Genomic DNA, 21,941 nt, shown 5'->3' with positions numbered 1-21,941 from the left:
AGGACGAGGGGGAATGGGCTTAAGTTGCACCAGGGGAGTTTTAGGCTGGATGTTAGGAAGAACTTCTTTACTGAAAGGGTTGTTAGACATTGGAACAGGCTGCCCAGGGAAGTGGTGGAGTCACCATCCCTGGAAGTCTTTAAAAGACGTTTAGATGTAGAGCTTAGGGATATGGTTTAGTGGGGACTGCTAGCGTTAGGTCAGAGGTTGGACTCAATGATCTTGAGGTCTCTTCCAACCTAGAAATTCTGTGATTCTGTGATTACATTTCTTTCACTACTTTGAAACTACCTGTATTCTCAATTTTTCCCATATAGGGCATTATATACATGTTTCTCTTGCTATATGGCAGTAAAAAGTTCTTTTAAAGCCTAAAGCAACATGAAAGTAAAATAATAAAGCATTTTTTCCTCATTCCTTCATATTTTTTTTTCTTTGAAGCATTCTGAATGAAGTCCATGCTGTAGACAAGCACGCTATTTTGTACTTCTTTTATATACTCAGCCCAATCCCTCCCCCGCTGCAGAATGCTGTATGGCAGGAACTCTTCCCTCCTGGACAGTACTGAGGTCTTCCTTTCATGCCCACCATAATGCTAAGATGCAAATTTTCCCTTACTAGCTACTGTTTGACTGGACAGTTTCTCACTACCTTTTTATTATTTTGTTCTCCAACTACGTCTGTACAGTGGCAGATGCTCTGGCTTCATCGTTAACATATCTGGGATATTTCCATCTTTTCTGGACTTAAAAACAAAGAGTTGATGATCTCTTTCAGGAACTGCCACATTTCTGAGGATTTGTTTTGTCTAACATCTTCCTGAGGCACCTTTCTTGAAGTTTTTAATATCTGTCTATAATTTTGGTGGATTTCCAATTCTCACAAACATAAGTTCCAGACAGAAATCAAAACTGAGCTGAAGATTCATTGTTTGACTTAAGCTTGTGTATTTTTGATAACAAAATGTTGAGTTACTGAGTACAGCTGATTGATGCCTTGCCAAACTGTCATAGTATATCCTTTTGGATATCCTCACTGGATATTCTACTGTTAAGCATATTAACTGACTCACATCTACTTTGTCTTGTCACACAATGCTTAAATTGGGAGTTACAGAGTTTCCCTGGATGTTTTTGTAGAGAGTGATCATTAATTCTGCTGTTCTTGAAGTGCTGACTAACCTTATGTTCTTTGTCACCTCCAGGCTCAGCCAAAACTTAAAGAAAAATCTGTCTCCAGCTAATGTAAATCTTCAGTATTGAGCCTGCTAAATTTTGCAATGTCCATGAGAAACTGCATCCCTATTTAACGTAACTGTATGCATTGAACCATTTGTTCAAGCCTGTATTTATTTTAATTGCGCATGATCCACCTTGATTTAACACTTTGATAATGATGATAATTTATGTTGATATATCACTGGCAAAATGATTCAGAGATGAAAAGCACCAAATGTTTTCTTAACTGATGTTAGGGTAACTGTTTTTTATGGTAATTGACCCTAAAAGATTCTCTACTGGCAGTCCTAAAGCCTAAGATTTCCTGTTCAACTAAAGAAAGAAGATGGAGAATCTGGTGGATGGCCTTATAATCAGAGCACACTCAGGACTCTGTATACATGCATACTGCTCTGCATCTTATTTGTGAACTTGGAAAGTTGTTTATTTTCCTTTTCTCTCAGTTCTTCCACTGCGGAATGGTAATAATATAACAGTGATATGTCTGGTTTGATTGATGTTCGCAGAGCACTCCGGCATTCTGAGACACATGGCACTATGTCACTACCCTGGTAAGATTAATCTCAGTATATTCTTTTTCACACTAATTCTTTCCAGGATTATTAGCCTATTCTGCTTATATGCCTATTCAACTCTTACCCTTCGGTTTGGAATGCAGTCTGAATTCTATATTAGTTCAGTTCTCAATGTGTTTGCAGCCATTTTCCAAAGGCTGCCAGCTGCCTGGAGGCGTATTATGATGACCATTCGCCCATTTGCTAAAACCACTGCTGCCTTCATGGATGGTACTACTTAGGTACCAAGTGGTTATTACACACTTTCATTGCCTCCAAGTCTTTGCTTCTTAAGCGGTCCTGATAATCTCCAAGATTTTTCCTTTGCTTCTCTCCTGTTATTAGCAAAGGTCTATGCAGCATCAAAGCCATGGCTTGATTTTCACATTAGGATCGGACCAGATGACCTCAGGAGGTCCCTTCCAACCTTAATCTCTCTGTGATTCTGTGACAGAAAGCTCTGTGGCCTTTATCCAGTCCAATGATCCTTTCACTGCTCCTATTCCTTGCCTTCTCACAGAAAGGAATAAAGATGGGAGCACAAGTGTATACTTCAATGTCATACAGTTACTTTAAAATAAGCATTTACTATACTGTCCCGATAGCTGAAGTTGACTGCCTTGAGTGAAAAATCACCAGCGTCTAACAAAATGAAAATGAAGTTTATATACAAATACACACATGCACACAGAATCACAGAATTGTAGGGGTTGGAAGGGACCTCGAAAGATCATCGGGTCCAACCCCCCACCAAAGCAGGTTCCTCAGAGCAGGCTGCCCAGGTAGGCGTCCAGACAGGCCTTGAATATCTCCAGAGAAGGAGACTCCACAACCTCCCTGGGCAGCCTGTTCCAGTGCTCCATCACCCTCACTGCGAAGAAGTTCTTTTGTATGTCAGTGCAGAACTTCCTGTGCTCTATCTTGTGACCATCACTCCTTGTCCTGCCCCCACAAACCACTGAAAAGAGGTTGGCCAAATCCCTCTGTCTCCCACACCTTGGGTATTTATACACATTGATGAGATCCCCTCTCAGTCCTCTTTTCTCCAGGCTGAACAGACACAGGTCTTTCTGCCTTTCTTCATAGGGAAGATGCTCCAGGCCCCGTATCATCTTTGTTGCCCTCCATTGGACTCTTTCCAGGAGATCCCTGTCTTTTTGTACTGGGGAGCCCAGAACTGGACACAGTACTCCAGGTGAGGCCTGACCAGGGCAGAGTAGAGGGGGAGGATCACCTCCCTTGACCTGCTGGCCACCCTCCTTTTAATGCACGCCAGGATCCCATTGGCCCTCTTGGCCACAAGGGCACACTGCTGGCTCATGGTCAACCTGTTGTCCACCAGGACCCCCAGGTCCTTCTCCTCAGAGCTCCTCTCCAGCAGGTCATTCCCCAGCCTATGCTGATACGTCTGGTTGTTCCTTCCTAGGTGCAGGACTCTACACTTGCTCTTGTTAAACCTCATTTGGTTTCTTCCTGCCCATCTCTCCAGCCTGTCCAGGTCTTGCTGAATGGCAGCACAGCCTTCTGGCATGTCAGCCACTCCTCCCAGCTTTGTGTCATCGGCGTACTTGCTGAGGGCAGACACTATTCCCTCATCAAGGTCGTCAATGAAGATGTTGAACAGGAGAGGACCCAGCACCGACCCCTGGGGAACACCGCTAGGCACAGGTCTCCAGCCAGACTCTGAGCTGCCAATCACCACCCTCTGAGCTCAGCCAGTCAGCCAGTTCCCAACCCACCTTACTGTCTACTCCTCTATCCCACACTTTCTCAGCTTTGCTAGTAGGATGTCATGGGAGACAGTATCAAAAGCCTTGTTAAAGTCAAGGTAGATGACATCCACTGCTCTCCCCTAGTCTACCCAGCTGGTGATGACATCATAGAAGGCAACAAGGTTGGTTGAGCACAACTTCCCTTGGTGAATCCATGCTGATTACTCCTCATAACATTCTTCTCTTCCAATTGCTTGGAGATGGCATCCAGAACAAACTGTTCCAACACCTTTCCAGGGACAGAGATGAGACTGACTGGCCTGTAGTTTCCCGGATCCTCCTTCTTGCCCTTCTTGAAGACCAGAGTGACATTGGCTATCCTCCAGTCTTCAGGCACCTCTCCTGTTCTCCAGGACCTTTCAAACATGATAGAGAGCGGTTCGGCGATCACCTCTGCCTTAGTACGCGTGGATGCATCCCATCAGGACCCATGGATTTGTGTGCATTGAACCCATTCAGACACTCCCAAACCACTCCCTTGTCAACAAGGGGGGAGATCTCCACTTCCCAGACTCTTTCTCCTCCCTCTAGGGTCACGGAGTCCCATGGGGAGTCCTTGAAGCAAAGACTGAAGCAAAGAAAGCATTCAGTATCTCCACCTTTTCCCCTTACTAGGACACTCCCCACGTTCAGCAAGGAACCCACATTATCCCTAGTCTTCCTTTTACTGTTTACATGCTTTAAAAAAAAAATAAAAATCTTATTGTCTTTTATCTCTTTTGCAACCCTCCCTCTTTTGCTCTCACATGCACCCTTGCCTTGTAGCAACCTAGCCCATGAGATACGCCCAAGCAGGTCCTGGAAGAAGTCAAAGTTGGGTCTCTGAAAGTCCAGGGTTGCAATCCTGCTTTTAGCCTTACTTCTTCCACCAAGTTCCATCTTGAACTCCACCATCTCATGGTCACTGCATCCCAAGCTGCCCCCAACCTTCAAATCCCTAACAAGCCCACCCCAGTTGGTAAGGACACAGTCCAGGAGCACCCCCCACCTCATTGGCTCCTACACCACCTGCAACAAAAAATTGTTTTCAACTCATTGTAGGAGCCATTTGGACTGCACATGCCTGGCTGAGTTGCTTACCCAACAGATGTCCAGAAAATTGAAGTCCCCCATGATCATGAGGCTGTTACCAGCTGCTTGTAGAAGGCCTCATCGACCTCCTCCTCCTGATCTGGTGACCCACAGTACACCCCCACAACAGTATCCCCCATACCAGCCCACCCCTTCTCACCCCACAAGCTCTCCACTTGTCCTTCACCCTCCCCCAGGTGGAGCTGGGTACACTCTAATTGCTCCACTCATAAAGGGCAACTCCTCCCCCTCACTTCCCCAGCCTGTCTTTCCTAAAGAGGACGCAGCCCTTCATGACAGCGTTCCAGTCATGCAAGCAGTCCCACCATGTCTCTGTGATTGCAACAAGATCGTGGCCCCACAACTGAACACAGATCTTGAGCTCATCCTATTTATTTCCCATGCTCCGCGCATTGGTATACAGGCACTTTAGGGAAGCAGCAGGCACAGTTACCCCTGGAGGGATGCAAGAAGAAGAAAATTCCAGACAGCGTATCAGGATCATTACCTTCTCTGAGGAGCCCTTGGACGATCCTATGGGACAACTCAGAGGTTTTTCCCTACTATCTTCAACAGTGACAGCAGTGACAACTTCCCCCAGCCCTTCTCTGTCACTTTTAGCTCCCCTCCCCTCCACCGTCAAACCTAGTTTAAAGCCCTGGTAATTAGCCCAGAGAGCTTGCTCCCCAACACACTTGTGCCCCACTTGCTGAGTTGAAGTTGGTCAGCAGCCCACATACCTGGCTTCTCAAAAGGCTGCCCAAGATCGAAATACCCAAATCCTTGGTTCAGACTCCACTCCCTCAGCCAGTCATTCACCTGTCCTGTTCTCCTTTTTCCTGGGTCCCGGTCACCCAGAGGGAGGACAGAGGAGAACACTACGTGCGCCCCTGATTCCTTCAACAACCTTCCCAGGGATGCAAAGTCCTTTTTTATATTCCTAATTTTTGTAGTTGCAGCTTCCCAGGATCCAACCTGAATGACAACACAAGGATAGTAATCCTCCGGTTTAATGAGCTGTGGCAGAGCCTTCCTAAGGTCTCTGACATGTGCCCCAAGAAGACAGCACACCTCTCTGGGTAGGTTATCCAGCAAACAAATGGGAGCCTCAGTGCCCCTCAGCAAGGAGTCTCTGATCACTAAGACTCTCCATTCTTTTCTTGTGGCACTGGTTGTGATGCATTGCACTGCCCGGACCCGATCCCTATGCTCAGTAATTCCCCCAATCCTGACATGCTTTGCATGTTTGCTTCCCAGGTTCGGACTACTGTCCAGACCCTCAATCACATCCTTTTCCTGCCTGAGAAGGGAGTCACCTACAACAATTACCTTCTGTCTTTCTTGGTGGAGGCAGTCTTGAGACATGGAGTTAACTTCCTCACGCTAGGCATCCTCCTGCGTGCACTTTCTATCTCAACCTCACCTACCAGTCTCTCAAGCTCCAGGGCCTCAAACCTGTTGTGTACGGGCACCTGGGAAGGTGGTGGTGGGGGGGAGGATGTTGCCTGAGATGTCGAGCAGGGACCTGTCTCCATTCATCCTCAACTCCCAGGTCCCCTCCCTCTACCCAACAATGACAGGAGGATCTGGATAGGCTGGATCAATGGGCTGAGGTCAACTGCATGAAGTTCAACAAGGCCAAGTGCCGGGTCCTGCATCTGGGGCGCAATAACCCCAAGCAGAGCTACAGGCTGGGAGATGAGTGGTTGGAGAGCTGCCAGGCAGAGAAGGACCTGGGAGTGATGGTGGATAGTCGGCTGAATATGAGCCAGCAGTGTGCTCAGGTGGCTAAGAAGGCCAACGGCATCCTGGCTTGTATCAGGAACAGTGTGACCAGCAGGGCTAGGGAGGTGATTGTCCCCCTGTACTCAGCTCTGGTGAGGCCACACCTCGAGTACTGTGTCCAGTTTTGGGCCCCTCGCTACAAGAAGGACATCGAGGTGCTTGAGCGGGTGCAGAGAAGGGCAACGAAGCTGGTGAGGGGCCTGGAGATCAAGTCCTACGAGGAGCGGCTGAGGGAGCTGTGCTTGTTCAGCCTGGAGAAAAGGAGGCTCAGGGGCGACCTTATCACTCTCTATAGGTACCTCAAGGGAGGCTGTAGCAAGGTGGGGGTTGGTCTGTTCTCCCACGTGCCTGGTGACAGGACGAGGGGAAATGGGCTTAAGTTGCACCAGGGGAGTTTTAGGCTGGATGTTAGGAAGAACTTCTTTACTGAAAGGGTTGTTAGACATTGGAACAGGCTGCCCAGGGAAGTGGTGGAGTCACCATCCCTGGAAGTCTTTAAAAGACGTTTAGATGTAGAGCTTAGGGATATGGTTTAGTGGGGACTGTTAGTGTTAGGTCAGAGGTTGGACTCGATGATCTTAAGGTCTCTTCCAACCTAGAAATTCTGTGATTCTGTGATTCTGTAACTACAGGGCAGGGGTTCCACCCCCATTCGGGGTGTCTCCCCCCAGTACCTCTCCTTCAGGCCCTGCAGGGAGTCACTCCACCAGTCTATCTCCTGCTCACACTCCCTGATGGCCCTCAACCTCTCCGTCTCCTCCTTGAGCTCTGCCACCAGGCAGCCCAGGTCATCCACCTGCTCACACCTCACACACACAGTGTCTCTGCCGCCCTCAGAGGGCAGCAACAGGCTCAGGCACTCCCTGCATCCAGAGACCTGAACTGCCGCATTGCTGAGCAGGCAGTCAGTCTGGGTGGTTACAGACTTCCTAGGGAGAGCTCTCTGCCTAGTGTAGACCATTGCACCCTAGCTAGTGATAGACAGCCCTCAGAGGAGTTGTTCTTATGGGCGGGGGCATCGCTCTGCCCTCCCTGCTCACCCTGCCCGCGTTAACTGCCGCGCCCCGACCTGTTTGCCTGTCCAGGTCGCCGGGCTCCCCAGGGGTGGCTTTTGAACGGCCGGGGAGAGGGAGCTGCTGGCTCCATGTACTAGGACTGGCTGGAATGTTAACTTTCCCTGCAGCAGCCCATATAGTGCTGTGCTCTGCACTTGTAACTGGAACAGCAGTGTTATCACACCAGTGTTGTGTCTGCTGCTGAGCAGTGCTGGCACAGCATCGGGACTCTCTCTAACCCTCCTAGGAGGTGGGCAAAAAGTGAGAAGAGAAACATCACCAGGGCAGCTGACCTAAACCAACCAAAGGGGTATTCCATACCATGTGCTGTCACACTCAGCAATAAAAGGTGGAAACAGGAAGAAGAGGGGAGGGGTGGGCTCTCGTGAAAACGTCGGTCCTCCTCCCGAACACCGGCTATGTGCGTTGAGGCCCTGCTTCAAGGACGTGGTCAAACATCGCTCATTTGTGGGAAGTAGAGAGTAATTTCTTTCCTCTGCACTTCCACATAGCCTTCATTTGTTTTATTTGTTTGTTTTCCTCCCTTTTTTTCCTTTCCCCCTCCCTTTTCCCCTTTCCCTTTTTTTTCCCTTTAGTTAAATTGTTTAGTTCATATTAGTCTTTCTTTTATTATTATTATTATTATTATTATTATTATTATTATTATTATTTCCCTTTAATTAAATTATCCTTATTTCAACCCGTGAGTTGTTCTTTGCTTTACTTCTAACCCCTCCTCATCTAAGAACGGGGAGTGAGAGAGCGGCTGTGGTGTTTAGCTGCCCAGCACGGTAAAACCACTACACTCCGCCTACGCCTCATCAGCCTCCCTCGCGAGGGCTGCCCGTGGCGGCTGCCTCGAGTGGCCTCGATGCCAGAGAAAAAGCCCTGCCTGTCCAGAGGCCCCTGTCCACTGCAGAGCGTGTCTGCCCCGGAGCCGATTGCCTTCAGTCCAGCAACAGTTACATGCAAGACATCTGGAAATTTATGTTTCATGTGATTAGGAAGCATCTGAAATTCCTGTTGTTTATAAGCTCTGTTAATTAGTTACATTTAATAATAATTCTTTATTATTTATGTCACCATTTAAGTTACCGAAGCTTTAAGAGTAAACCATGTACTAACATAGGTTTTGTATGTCTGTCCACAAGAGGTCTCTCACTTGCTGAAATTCAGACTAATCAGTAAATGCTACAAAAAATGGACTGAGAAAAACACAAGCAAGTCAGAGGAATTCTGCGTAACTTTTGAAGAGCTGAACAAAAATTAAAACAATGCTCAGCAGGACTAAGTAATAAAACTTTTATGATCAACTAATATATACAAACAAAATATTCTTGACAAAATTTGAGAGAGAAGGCCATATCTTGATCTTTGGAAAAAGAAAGCATCTAGGACAAATTTTGGGAAGATATCCAAGCACCTTAAAGAAGGTCAGATTTGTAAAAATTTCTCCCCTTTTGCAGAGCTGCACAGGTAGAAGCTTTTGTAACACCATGTCTAAATCTCTTGTATCAGCAACAAATCCTGAATTTGTCATATTTTGAGGAAGATTTTAAAGATTAATGATTAATATTGCATTCATTTTTTTCAAGGCAATAAAAGCTATAATTCCCAGAAACTGAAGGAGTAGAATTATGTCCTTCATTACCTATGCCTGCAGCCTGAAAGTGTAAAAGCTGAGGCAACTGTTTTCATAACATGGCCTTTTTATCTTCTTTCCAATTGCATGTTTTGGATTCAAAAGAAAATTAGCTGTCTCACAGATCCAAAAGATTTACTGTGCTACTTAAGCTGAACTTAAATAGACCAACCTAAGCAAAGTGAGATCCAAGCCCATGTGAGGTGGGCGTGATATAGAGTTTGTTTACCACAGTGGGGCACAATCACCAACTATAATGCATGCCTACAGGTCATCACATTCAAAATGCTACCAGCAAAAGAAATGATGAATTGTTCACTGATACTAGATCATAAATCAAGGAGATCATTTAGAATAGTACTAGTACGGCTACCCATGTGTATCTAAGTGTTGAATATTCCTGTTAAGAGAGTAGTGGGGCAGAATGTGGCTCACAAAAGTTAAACAGCACTGACAATGTTTATACTAGTAAATTAAACAGGGACAGAATATGGGCTCTGGCACTGTCCCACAGTCATCTCCACTGTTTAAATAATAGCAAGCTGTAATGGCCATTAACATCCTCTCAGGCAACACTGAAGCATGTTTGGGGGTAAGCACAGGCCAGAGAGTGTTCCCAACAGCCCTCATGCATGTGTTTTGCAGGGAAAAGATGCCAGTTACGTGACACGAGCTATGCTGAGTCATTTATTCTCAGGGCTAGAGATCAAGCCCCAGTCCATTTTATTTAATAATACAGCTGGCATCATGAAAACCTGCCATCTTTAAAGCCTAGCCATTTTAAAAAACATCACTAACTTCTCCTTTATACTGACAAGCCCACATATGGAAACACCAATCCATTGATGGGAAAGTGTGTTTCCTTGAACAGTTGCATTCTGGTTTAGGGTTGTGCCTCGGCATGTGTTTAAAACAGTGCTGCTATTATAAACACATCTCTAGTAGCAAACACTTGAATCACCAGAGTAATTGCCATCACAATCCGTGTTCATCTGTTCCTAGCCCCTCAGCGTACTGACACAGAGGGCTAAATATTTTTTTCTTACCATATTCAAGTAGAGGCAACAGGCTTTCTAAGGGTACAAGAACCTCCATGACAGGAGCAGGATGCATCCTACATATGGTCAAGAAGTGAGAGATATTTCCTCAGTGGTTCCATCATCCCATGTTCTACCATAGAGAAGAAATCATGCTACACGTGCAAACTAGTTTGTGAAAACCCAACATCTAGCTCAACAGATGCGTCACCTTTCTTCTACTCACAGTGAGAACATGAATTACTTCACAACCCCAGCACAGAACCACAGAATGGTTTGGGTTGGAAGGGACCTTAAAGGCCATTGAATTCCAACCACCCTGCCATGGGCAGGGACACCTTCCACTAGGCCAGGTTGCTCAAAGCCCCATACAACCTGGCCTTCAACACTTCCGCAGATGGGGCATTCACAGCTCCTCTGGGCAACCCAGACTCACCACCCTCACAGGAAAGAATTTCTTCCTTATATCTAATCAATATCTACCCTCTTTTAGTTCAAAGCTATTCCCCCTTGTCCTGGCACTACGCTCCATGACAAGAGACCCTCCCCAGCTTTCCTGTAGGCCCCCTTTAGGTAGTGGAAGGCAGCTATAAGGTCTCCCTGGAGCCTTCTCTTCTCCAGGCTGAACAACCCCAACTGCCTCATGCTGTCATCATAGGAGAGGTGCCTTTGACCACCCTTGTGGCCTTCCTCTGGACTCATTCTATTAAGTCCATGAGTAATTCTAATAGGTACGTGGGCATCAGTGGGGTCTTACTGCCAGAAATATGATCAATCTGGCATTTTAGAGAGCAATTCAACTTGTGAGTTGGACATTGTCTGCCATCCTCTATATAATACAAGAGTTAAAAAAAAAAAAAAAAAAAAAAAAAAAAAAAAAGTATCTTCATCACCACTGAAAGAGATCTGTAATAGGACCAGAACTGTCCATGACTGGGGGTCATGTAAAAAGTCATGATCTTACTGGTGGAACTTTCTTCCAAAAACACTCTGCAGGGTGGTAAGACTATGCTCACTTTCAAGAAAGGCGAGATAAAGACAATAATAAAGGTGGCGGGCAGGGAACAGACTAACTAAAGATGCCACTGATGGGCATATTTATTCTAATATCAAACCCTGTTATCACAAGCTTATAGATGTCTCAAATTGTAAATCAAAATCATGTCAACTAAGGACATGCACACTAATTGGAATTATAAGTACACTGCAAGGATTAACTTCAATCCTACCCCTTTGGACCACCAGTACTGAAAACCAAGTTTGATCTTAGGCCATAAAGCTCTAATGAGAGCTGAGGACTGAATCAAGACTGAGTTTCACACCCATCCCTTCCTATATTGTGTTGATGTATTCTCTTCATGCAAAAGTAGTTTCCTAGCCAATTACCCATTTGAGAATTTCCACCTTTTTGCATTTACAACCTGTCTTTTTTAAAATGTAATGAAACAGACTGCTTCACTCAAAGCAGGACTGTTCTCTTAAAGAAGCATAAAGCAGACAGTGAACAGGGACAAGATGCGTAGGTGGGGAAGAACTATTTATGTGAATCAGGACTGAATAAGGTGACCTTCAAGATCAACCCTTAATACTAATCTGGACAGCCATTTGTTAGCAGATGAATAGAATTAGCTCTGAGATCTCACCTGAAAGTATTCAGCTTCACAGGTGGAATTTTCACCAGTATATGAGTCACACTCTTCACGCACATTGGCAAATTCAATCCCATCTGAACAGTAGTGCTCCTCCAACTTGCTGCGGCAGCACTGTACCTGAGTCATGCTGATAAGAGGGTGAAAGCAATGGGTTAAGAACGTCATAAATAGATCAAGAAAAGATAACGCAGCAGGTTTTGACAATGTGCACTATTACAAGTCTCTGAGAAAGAGATTCCTACAGATGTACATTTTACTTAAAAAGTAAAAATATTCTTCAGACGTGGACAGAAACTTTGGTTGACATGTTTAGTACTGTTAAGGCGGTATATTTAAGACAATTAAACTGTCTGTCCACCTTGCAGTCTCTCACAACAAATTTTGAAGTAAATGGATAACTTCAACCACATTTGACACTGGGCTCTATCTCTAGGATGCTGCATTCTTGTAAGCTTTATCACAACTGGTGGCTGAACAGAGGATGGTAGGAACCCAATCAATGCTTCTACTATAGAAAGAAATCAGGCTCTGGACGGTGTGAGAGCCTGCAATCCTGAGACCACTCTATCCCAGTGCCTGTTTCCCCTTGCTCAAACAAGTACAACACACTGAAGGCAGCTCAGAGCATTGCTCTGTGGGAGAACTGGATATACATGGAGAATTGAAGGTATCAAGGGAAGTCACAGTAAGAAACAGAGTGTACTGCAAGAAAGTGGTGAAGAAAGACAATGGAGCAGGAAACTAAGCTCTGTTAGTTCCACTGCTCATAGAATCATTTTATCCCCATTTCAGTGAATGAATTGAAAACACTATCTCTAATTCCTTCCTATGGAAAAAAAATCTGAGTGAGGAGGCTTTAAAATCTTCCACTCCTGTCATTACTCCCACTCAAGGAGATGTATCTCCTCTCACCACTCTTTTCTTATGTGCAACTGTTGACTAGCATTGTGGGTGGATCTTGCATCTTAAAGCTCTTCCACCACTAGCTCCTGTAAGAAACACTGGGGAACAGGAAAAAAAAAGTTAAAGAAGAGAAACAAATCAGATTACACATACAAGTATATAAACATATCCATGTGTTTTCTGATAATGCTGTGCCACTGAGAATAAAGTTCCATGAGTTGCTAGGGGGAAAAGAAACTATCCAAAAGGTAATCCAAGATGATAAATTATATTTCTAGTACGACCAAGGCACTTAAAAGGTGAAAAATCTTTTCAAGGGTTACTAGAAATACATGAGATGATGTATAGATATTCAGTAAGCCGATACCCTTTACTCTTAAAAATTCTTTTTTCACACTGTCAGAAATTTTGGAGGTAGAAGGAAAAGAGTTTAGCTGCACTACTGAACCACATGCTTCTCCTGTTGTCATCTGCAAGAAGTAGATTCCTGTGAATCACTCCTAAAGGAGTTTCACTGCTCTCAATGACCATAGGATAAGCTTTCAGCTCCCAGGGGTTATATTATAAGGGAGTCCCTCCACTCTGTGGCCAAGCCATCCAGTCCAGCCCACTAAAAGCAGGGAACACACAGGGCTCAGATTCTGCTTCCCTGTGCATACTGGTGATGCAAGGATATCAAGCTACATTCCTGAAGATTCATGATTCTTATTTACTGGATTTTGTAATGGTCTGACTGTGCAGTTCTCACTTGGACAAAAACAGCTACAGGATTTCAATGCATAGGAACAAAAACTAGGTTAAGTTCATGAACAATTTATTCAAAAATAGACTCTAAAGTCATAGCTAGAAGTTATGCCCAGGTCAGTAACTTTACTTGGCAGAATATATGAAGTTTTTGATATTTGATTTAGTTCCATTTTGGAAGAATATGTAGTTTTTTTGTTGCTGAGATTCCCTCTGAAGCAGAGTTTCCATTCCCTGCCCAGCTCTGGGGTGGTCTGCCTGTCAGGACTTTGGAAGCCTGTGAAACCTGAACTTCAAGCCCAAGAGTGTGAGAGCTGAGACTTTCCAGCTCCTTTAGCCCTCCAAGTCCTGTTGAGGATAGGGATATTAGCCATGGATAAACAAACAAACAAACAAACAGCAGCAGTTTTTCAGTAGATCTGTTTGATTTCCAGTGTGTCTTATTTTTTTTTATTTTTTTTTTCAAATGCAAGTCATCTCTTTGAAATCCTGGACAAATTGGCAATTCCAACCAAAACAAGTAAGTTTCTCAAAATGTTTCCCACAGCTGTATTCATGTCATGTGGCCCACCCCAACTGTAACAAGGAATTAAACATCAATTGAATGGAAATTCTAGATTAAAATACCATTTGTTCATTCTCAGAACAACGATAAAATCACACTTTGTTGCCCAAATCCTACAGTGAAGTTGCATTGGTAGCAAATATTGCTTGAGACTGTAAGCACTTGTATAACTATAATAGAGGAAGAAATCCTTGAAAAATGGTAGAGTAAAATGCTACAGGAATCTGTACAGTACTGATTTCACAGTTGTACTTCAGTGTGCCCAGTTGACAACCCTTTTCCCTTTGCACACTGGCTCCCATGCTGATAGTCTCTATAGCATGTCACAAGAAGCAATTTAGACTACAAGACATTTGAGATTAAGATTCTCTCTCCCTGCCTGTTCAAAATTATGTGTCCCCTTAGATTAGACCCTAATATAATCCATACTCACTTTCTGCTTCACAGCAGAGTAAAGGAGGCATCTCTAATGCTAACAGGACATCAAGATTTGTCTCTTTTTGTAATACCTTTTAACTCTTCCTGTGTAATTTCTCTAAAAAAGACAGAAATTTAAAGCAAAACCAGGAAAGTACGTATTTAATTACTACTAGTAAATAAAAAAAGCCAAGGGCTACTTCATCCTCATGTGCCGTATTCAATTTTTCAGTTAAAACAGGGTAACAGAACTTTACTGAACTAAATACTTATAATATGTATTTACAATATGGCTGAAATATTACTAGGATGAAAAACATTAAATGTGGGATATCTAGGAGCAGGTAGCCTCATGACTGACATTCACTCAGGATATTTGAGCTAAAATAATTAATTTTCTGGTATTTGAAACACGGATTTTATTCATGGCTCACTAACAGACAGAAATCACTCAGACCTTTAAAAATACTTACTTTTTGTTGCAGATGCTCATTTAACATTCAAATTATTTCATTACTACATAATTTGATTATAAATCAAGTTAAGAAATTGTTTTTCATTTTTTCATTTTTACTTTCTGTTAGAATTTAACAAATTTTAACAAAATTTTAACAAAGCTACATGTCCAGTTACCTCCACAACACTTTCATCTTTAGTATCCTTCCCTCAGAGTGCTCTCCTAAAATAGTACAGGTTTCGTAATCACCTATATTTCTTTTCATTTTACCTTTATTATAATTATCCTTCCTAGAGGGTAAACTCCTCAAACAGGAAGGATTTCCTAATCACCTATTTTTCCTTTTATTTCTTTCCATAGAAACATTAAAACTTAACTTTGCTTTGAAAACAATTTTTCTCTTTTTTTTTTTTCCACCATAATTTAGACAATAAAACTCCTTCACTATCCCCTGCCTTCCTCCTGCTTATTAGCCTGTCTTCAGACTACACAGGTGTTATTCATGGAAGGTCTTTGACAAAATATAGTAGAAGTAAACTAAACTAACAAAAACAACAAAAAAAGGCATGATTCCACTCCAGAATTATTTTGCCAAGACAAGCTGCCTCTTCCACCCTTGGACCTTTCAGTTCAAAATTTAACATGCAACACAAGGGAACTCAGGAAAATGAAGAGCAAGAGCAAGACCTGGTATTATGACTGAAACAACATGGCAAGTGAAAATACTAATGTGCCACAACAATTAAAAGCATATATTGGATCATATGTTGTAAATCAGCAAGGGACTCTAGTAAAAATTAGTGATTTTAGTCACTAAAGACTAAAGACACAGTGTTCTGTCCCCCTGACTGTGAAGCCAAAAATAGCTGGGAGGCACACTGAACAAGCTGTAGAGAAGAGATGATAACTAATGAATACAAACACTCCAAAAGTAACTTTAAAGATGTTTTTCAGACAAAAAAACTGCAATAACTTTGATGTCCAAAGTCTCAGGCTCTTCCAGGCATACAATGGCATAAACTAATAAATGTCTATCAGCAGTTAAACATCTGGTTCCTATCCTTCCAAATGCTCTTCTCTTACTACTTCCTTGTGTTCCCATCTTGAGTTTGCATTCAAGGACTGCTACTTGTCTGCTTGGGAACCTGGATCACCTTTTTGCTCTGTTTTGGCACAGCACCTAGCAGAGTGTTGTGTACCTTCTTCTTCTACACATTCCTGCAACACTAATAATGAATAATGTTATTCCAAATGTAATTCCAAAAGGACTACACAATGCTAAAGACATGCAATTCTCATATGGAGATGTGCTATTTCTGGCCCAGGAACTAAGTTCACTTGCTAAGAGCTCTGAGCAGGGGAACCTCTACATTTTGAAAAGGAGAAGATTTATTGGACAGGTCAAGTTCCAAAAATAAACAGCAGCTGTTTCCTGCTGCTGTGAGTTTGACGATGTCACAAGAAAATGGATGAATGGGCAAAAAGCTGCTGTTATAACAGCCAAATATATAATTCATGAAAACCGTACGCTCACATTTTCTGAGTCATGAATGCATATATAAAAATACTGTTACTTTCCAGAGTGATAATGCAATGAGGTATATGCATTTGCGGGTCAAGCAACCACAATAAGAGATTGTAGACATGACTGGACATTACCAGGAGCCTTGCTTCAACTTAAATGAAACCCAGTAACAGCAGCCAAGTATACCTTATGAATTCACGTGAACTTCGGACTGACAGCTGGCTCACCTTCATTGTAGGTCAAGAAAGCAAATATATCTGCAGTCTGGGCTGTCCCATATTCACTAAGTGATGCTGACACAGATGTTAAGTTCCTCAATAATGACAAGGGAATTTGGGGGCTGTATCCTAAAGAGACACCAAAACCTTAAACTGTCTGCCTGTTTCTAAGAAGCACAGCAAGTGTTAGAATGGTAGTACTTGCATGGAAACCCTTCCTGATTCCTATGAATGAACTTTAAATGGTTGGAATCAGGTCAAGTGGTTTCACTTTAATTCAGTAAGGCAGCTTATTCCTCATACAAATAAAAGAAAGGGTGATTAAAACAGCAAAAGAAAACTCTAGGAGTGGGCCTGCTTTGAGGGAAGGACTGAATCTGAGATGCCGTTATGTTTTAAATCCTATGCACAGGATTCAAAAACTGCATGCAAAGTCTGCCAGAACATGTACTCACACCCAGCCTGTTCTGTGTTGCATGGTCTTTGCAATGTAACTATGCAACACTTTTACTTCAGTAACTTCATCTCCTCACTTCACAATGTATTTTTCCCTTGCCTTCAACTGCTAACCTTGTGAACCCAAGCTGAAACATTGTGCTGGTTTGCACATGCAAACCAACCAATCTCTGGAATAATTTATTACAGAATTACATAATTTATGGCCCAAGAGGCCATAGCTTTTTAAAACACGTTTTTGTTTTTTTTTTTTTTTTTTTTTTTTTTTTTTTTCAGACTGTTTGTCCAACACCATGCTGCACTAGATTGTCAGAAGACCCCAGCTGTGGTTTAAACAGCCAACTAAATGACAGACATCACACACCCTGGTCCCCAGCAGCTCCTGTTGTGTATATGTCTAAATAGAAAGTAAGCTTTGAAATCTGAAGCTTTTTTTTGAAATCTGTAATAAGTAAGTCATCCTGTGCCATATTCTCCTCCTAGACCTCAGCAGATGTAATAAATCTGGTTTGGGTTTCACTCACATCTCTGTGCAATAGGAATGAATGTGCAAAATCAATGTTGTTAACCAAGTGTGCTTGCAAAATGAATCACTGATCGTTCTGTCTACGGTTATACCAGTAATTAACAAAACAATTTGGCTCTTACCTTTGTATCTGAAATAACATTATAAAGTGATTCTGCTGATATGCTGATATATCATAGAATCATAGAATATCCTGAGTTGGAAGGGACCCTTAAGGATCATCAAGTCCAACTCTTGACACTGCACAGGTCTACCCAAAAGTTCAGACCATGTGCCTAAGTTCACAGTCCAATCTCTTCTTAAATTCAGACAGGCTCGGTGCAGTGACCACTTCCCTGGGGAGCCTGTTCCAGTGTGCAACCACCCTCTCTGTGAAGAACCCCCTCCTGACGTCCAGCCTAAATTTCCCCTGCCTCAGCTTAACCCCGTTCCCGCGGGTCCTGTCACTAGTGTTAATGGAGAAAAGGTCTCCTGCCTCTCGACACCCCCTTACGAGGAAGTTGTAGACTGTGATGAGGTCTCCCCTCAGCCTCCTCTTCTCCAGGCTGAACAGGCCCAGTGACCTCAGCCGTTCCTCGTACGTCTTCCATGTATGATATGATTTCCATATATGATATGATTTCATGGATATGCCAGTTAGCAACCATAACTGGAGTAAAATAATATTGTCGTTAAAGAAAGTAGACAAAGTTGCCAATTTTACTGAGTCATTTCTTAGCATGGAGCCAAGCTTCCGGGGGAGCTATATTTATTTATTCTACAGTTATGAATAGATGCAACTGAATATATCCACTTCTATTTCTGTCAACTGAGTGCTCATGTCTCTCACAGAATGAGTTTACCCATTTCTGATTTACCATTATATCACTATAATTTACTTAATTAGATACTGTTTATGCTCAAAACTTAGATGAAACATTAGTAAGCTTTTTTTTTCCAATTATCCTAAAAAGTCTTAAAGACTCTCTAAAACAGCAAACTTTGAAAGAATGTATTACAGTTACAGCAGAATCACAACTCACATTAATTAAATTATCATTAAATCATAAAGATTCTTGCTCCCAGATTGTTCAAAAAAAAAGGTTTCCTGTTTTTCTTGCCTGTTTTGTCTGTAACTCTGCTGACTCTTCAAGTATTTCCTAAATTGGGATTTAAGCCCTATCTGTCAATACTTCTGTGTAAGAGACTGCTTTTGATGCCAATACAAATGCAAAAGTCAGAAAACATGAACAGACTTGACTGCAAGACAAATTCTTTCCTTAATAATCATCAGTCCAACATTTCTACAATTACTAAGATTAAATCACTTTTCAATCCACTTGAGAAGATAGAGGTGGGCAATACAATGTGCTTTAAATGGAGAGATGTAAGTCCTCTGTGAAGCTGCGCCTCAAACTACCAACCGCAAATTGTTAGCTCCACAGATAAAATTAGCAAGCTTATTTAATGGCAAAAATAACACAGGCTATCAATGAGAGAAAAAATATGAATGTCTCTAAATCTATAAGAGATTCGGTATAACCAAAATACTACTGTGTTACTAATTTTAACATTTAACTTCATTATTTCATTAGCTAGATAACAAAAAAGAAATTAGTATCATATTAAATTTCAGTTGAATTAAGAAATTAAGTATTAACTAAAGGTTACTATGTTATACAAATACATTTGACAGAAGTGGGATGCCCTAAGTAACTAGCAATCTTGTGAGTTAAACTTTAAGCTCTCTGATCCCGAAACACAACTAAGAACTGCAGACAATTACCCATGTGACACCACACAGAATAAATAATTTTGAAAGGCTGTTTTACATACATTGGTATGTATGCATGCAATCTATATATTATTCAAAATGTTATTCATGTACATGATCTGCTGTGTTTCTTGGAAAATTTTCACTCAAGAATTTCAACCTGGGCTAGATTCTCAGTCAGTATCAACTGAAGATGTTCTGCTGACATTAGCAGAGCCATGCTGAGATACATGGAATGTAGGCTGAGTCCAAGCCCTGTAAGCAGAGTACAGTGAAAAACTTGACTAAGAGACACAGCCCACGTCAAACAAGTTAGAGCTGGGTGACTCTGCACAAGACCAATAGCAGAAATTGAAAAGACCTAATGGAATTAAATTTGGTCTTCAGGTTTCTCTAAGGTTAGATATGAAATTAGAAAATTTTGTTTTAAGAGCTAGGTGTTACATCTTATAACCAGCTTTTATACCTGCCATTCCCCCTGTTTTACATGAATATAAAAATCATAGCATAATAAATATAATATATAATCATATACCTGCACTCTCTGGACTCGGAAATTAATGGTAGAGAAGTACATATTCTGTTTTTGTTTGCCCATTCAATACCTTTGTCACAGCATTCTTCCATTGAAAGATCTGCAGAAGTGAGGAAAGAAAAACACAATATATTTAATACAACCTTAGTAAATGGCATTGCATCTGCCAATTAGAAAAAAAGAGAAAGTTCATTCTGCCCTCCCTCATCTACACACAGAACAGTGCTCCCATCCATGGCCAAATGAGGCATCTATTAACACCTTGCAACCAGCCCAAGTACTCGAGTTACTCTGTGAAGCAAACTGGAGCTTCCCTTATCCTTCCAAACAAAGACACAGACCAAGAACTTCTGCAGAAAATAGTTCAGACAGAGTCATGTATAATAAAGGGTTATGTCCAAGTGCATTCCTTTATTATCAAAGGTGGCAGTAGCAATAAGGAACATCCAAAATCCTGAAGAAGATAAATAGAATAACTGACTGATATGAAAAACAGACAAATCTCATGTAAATTTACAGAACTATTTTTTCCTGAGATTATTATCTAATTAATATGTTTCAATCAAAAGTGAAACATCTGTAAATGCAAAAGTATTTAGACAGAAAGCTGTATTGTATTTTGATCACTTAACATAGGAAATAAAAATGATATAGATACCAATTGCTACCAGCCCTGAAACTCAGAGGAAAAGCATACTTAGATAACTATTTGTACAGAGTATGATTTTTGTAGAAATCTCTAATTGAAGAAAACTAAATACTGTTAATGAGCTGACAATCACTACAGGTTTGCTTCATATTCCAAGTGCAAAAGTTCACTGCACAGCAGGTGTATCAGAACTTGGAATACAACATAAGTCACATTTTCCTATTAATTATCTTGCAATCCAGATACTGAACAGCTCCTTGTATAACAAATACGCAATCTTTGTTTCATCTGCTTTTGACTGATTGACCTCATGGGTTGCACCCAGGAGTGCTGAGGGCTGATGTCATTGCAAGGCTACTGTCAATTATCTTCAAAAGGTCATAGTGACTGAAGAACATTGTTTCTGAAGAACAGGAGAACCAGTGTCCACCCTCGCTTCAAAAAGGGTGGGAGAGAATATCTGGGGAACTACAGGTGTCTGTCAGTGTCCTCTCACTGTCTGGAAAGATGATGGAGAAAATCTTCCTGGAAACTGGCTCTGAACACGAGGACAAGAAAATGATCAGAAGAAGTCAAGTGAGATTTATGAAGTGGAAATCATGCATAGACAACCTCTGAGCCTTCCATAATGAGGCGACTAGACTGGTGGATGAGGAGAGAGCAAGGATGTGGTTTACCTTGACTTCACCATATGTCTTCTGATACTGTCTCCTGTAACATCCTCTTAAAGCAACGGTGTACAGGTTAGGTAAGCGGACAGTGAGGTGGATTGAAAACTGGCTGAACAGTCAGTCCCTGAGCACTGTGGTGACTAGCACAAAGTCCATTTGTGGACAAATCACTAGTGGTGTACCGCGGGGCTCAATGCTAGTTCCAGTACTGTTTAACATTTTCATCAATGATTTGGACACTGTGAAAGAGTGCCTTCAGTCAGTCCAAAAATGATACTAAACTGGGAGCAGTAGCTGATGCACCAGACAGTTGTGCTGTCATCCTGTGGGACCTCAACAGGCTGGAGAGCTGGACAGTAAGGAACTTCATGAAATTCAACAAATGGAAATGCAACTACTGCATCTGGAGAAAAATAGCCTCCTGGCAGCAGTACACACTGAGGGCTAACAAGCCAGAAAACAGCTCTGTAAAGGACATTAGTGTCCTGGTGGACACCAAGCTGAACATATGCCAGTGAACCAGTGCATCTGTGGCAAAGGCAGTCAACAATATCTTGGGCTGCATTAGGCAGAGCACCACCAGCAGGTCCAGGGAGATGATCCTTCTCCTTTATCTAGCACTGGTGAGGCCTTGCCAGTCCTGGGCCTTACCAGTGGCCAGTCCTGGGCTCCCCAGTTCAAGACAGAGATTAACTTACTGGAGCGAGTTCAGTGCA

General features: G+C 42.4%; 1 protein-coding gene across 5 annotated transcripts in view; it reads right to left on the bottom strand.

The window, feature by feature from the left end:
* FBLN1 (fibulin 1) overlaps nucleotides 1-21,941 on the bottom strand; it is an 89,027-nt gene that overhangs the window by 54,102 nt on the left and 12,984 nt on the right. For all 5 annotated transcript variants that reach the window (XM_084496871.1, XM_084496869.1, XM_084496868.1 and 2 more), the window contains exons 2-3: nucleotides 19,906-20,005; nucleotides 11,798-11,933 (exon numbers count right to left, since the gene is read on the bottom strand). In XM_084496871.1, coding sequence (XP_084352997.1) covers nucleotides 11,798-11,933; nucleotides 19,906-19,997 — 228 coding nt within the window. In that variant the 5' untranslated portion in view covers nucleotides 19,998-20,005. The remainder of the gene's footprint in view (nucleotides 1-11,797; nucleotides 11,934-19,905; nucleotides 20,006-21,941) is intronic.

The sequence above is a fragment of the Aythya ferina genome, assembly GCF_964211825.1.
Source record: "Aythya ferina genome assembly, chromosome: 1".
Classification (NCBI taxonomy): Eukaryota; Metazoa; Chordata; class Aves; order Anseriformes; family Anatidae; genus Aythya; species Aythya ferina.
The sequence above is the reverse complement of the archived record's forward strand: the minus strand, read 5'-3'. Positions and strand labels throughout refer to the sequence as shown.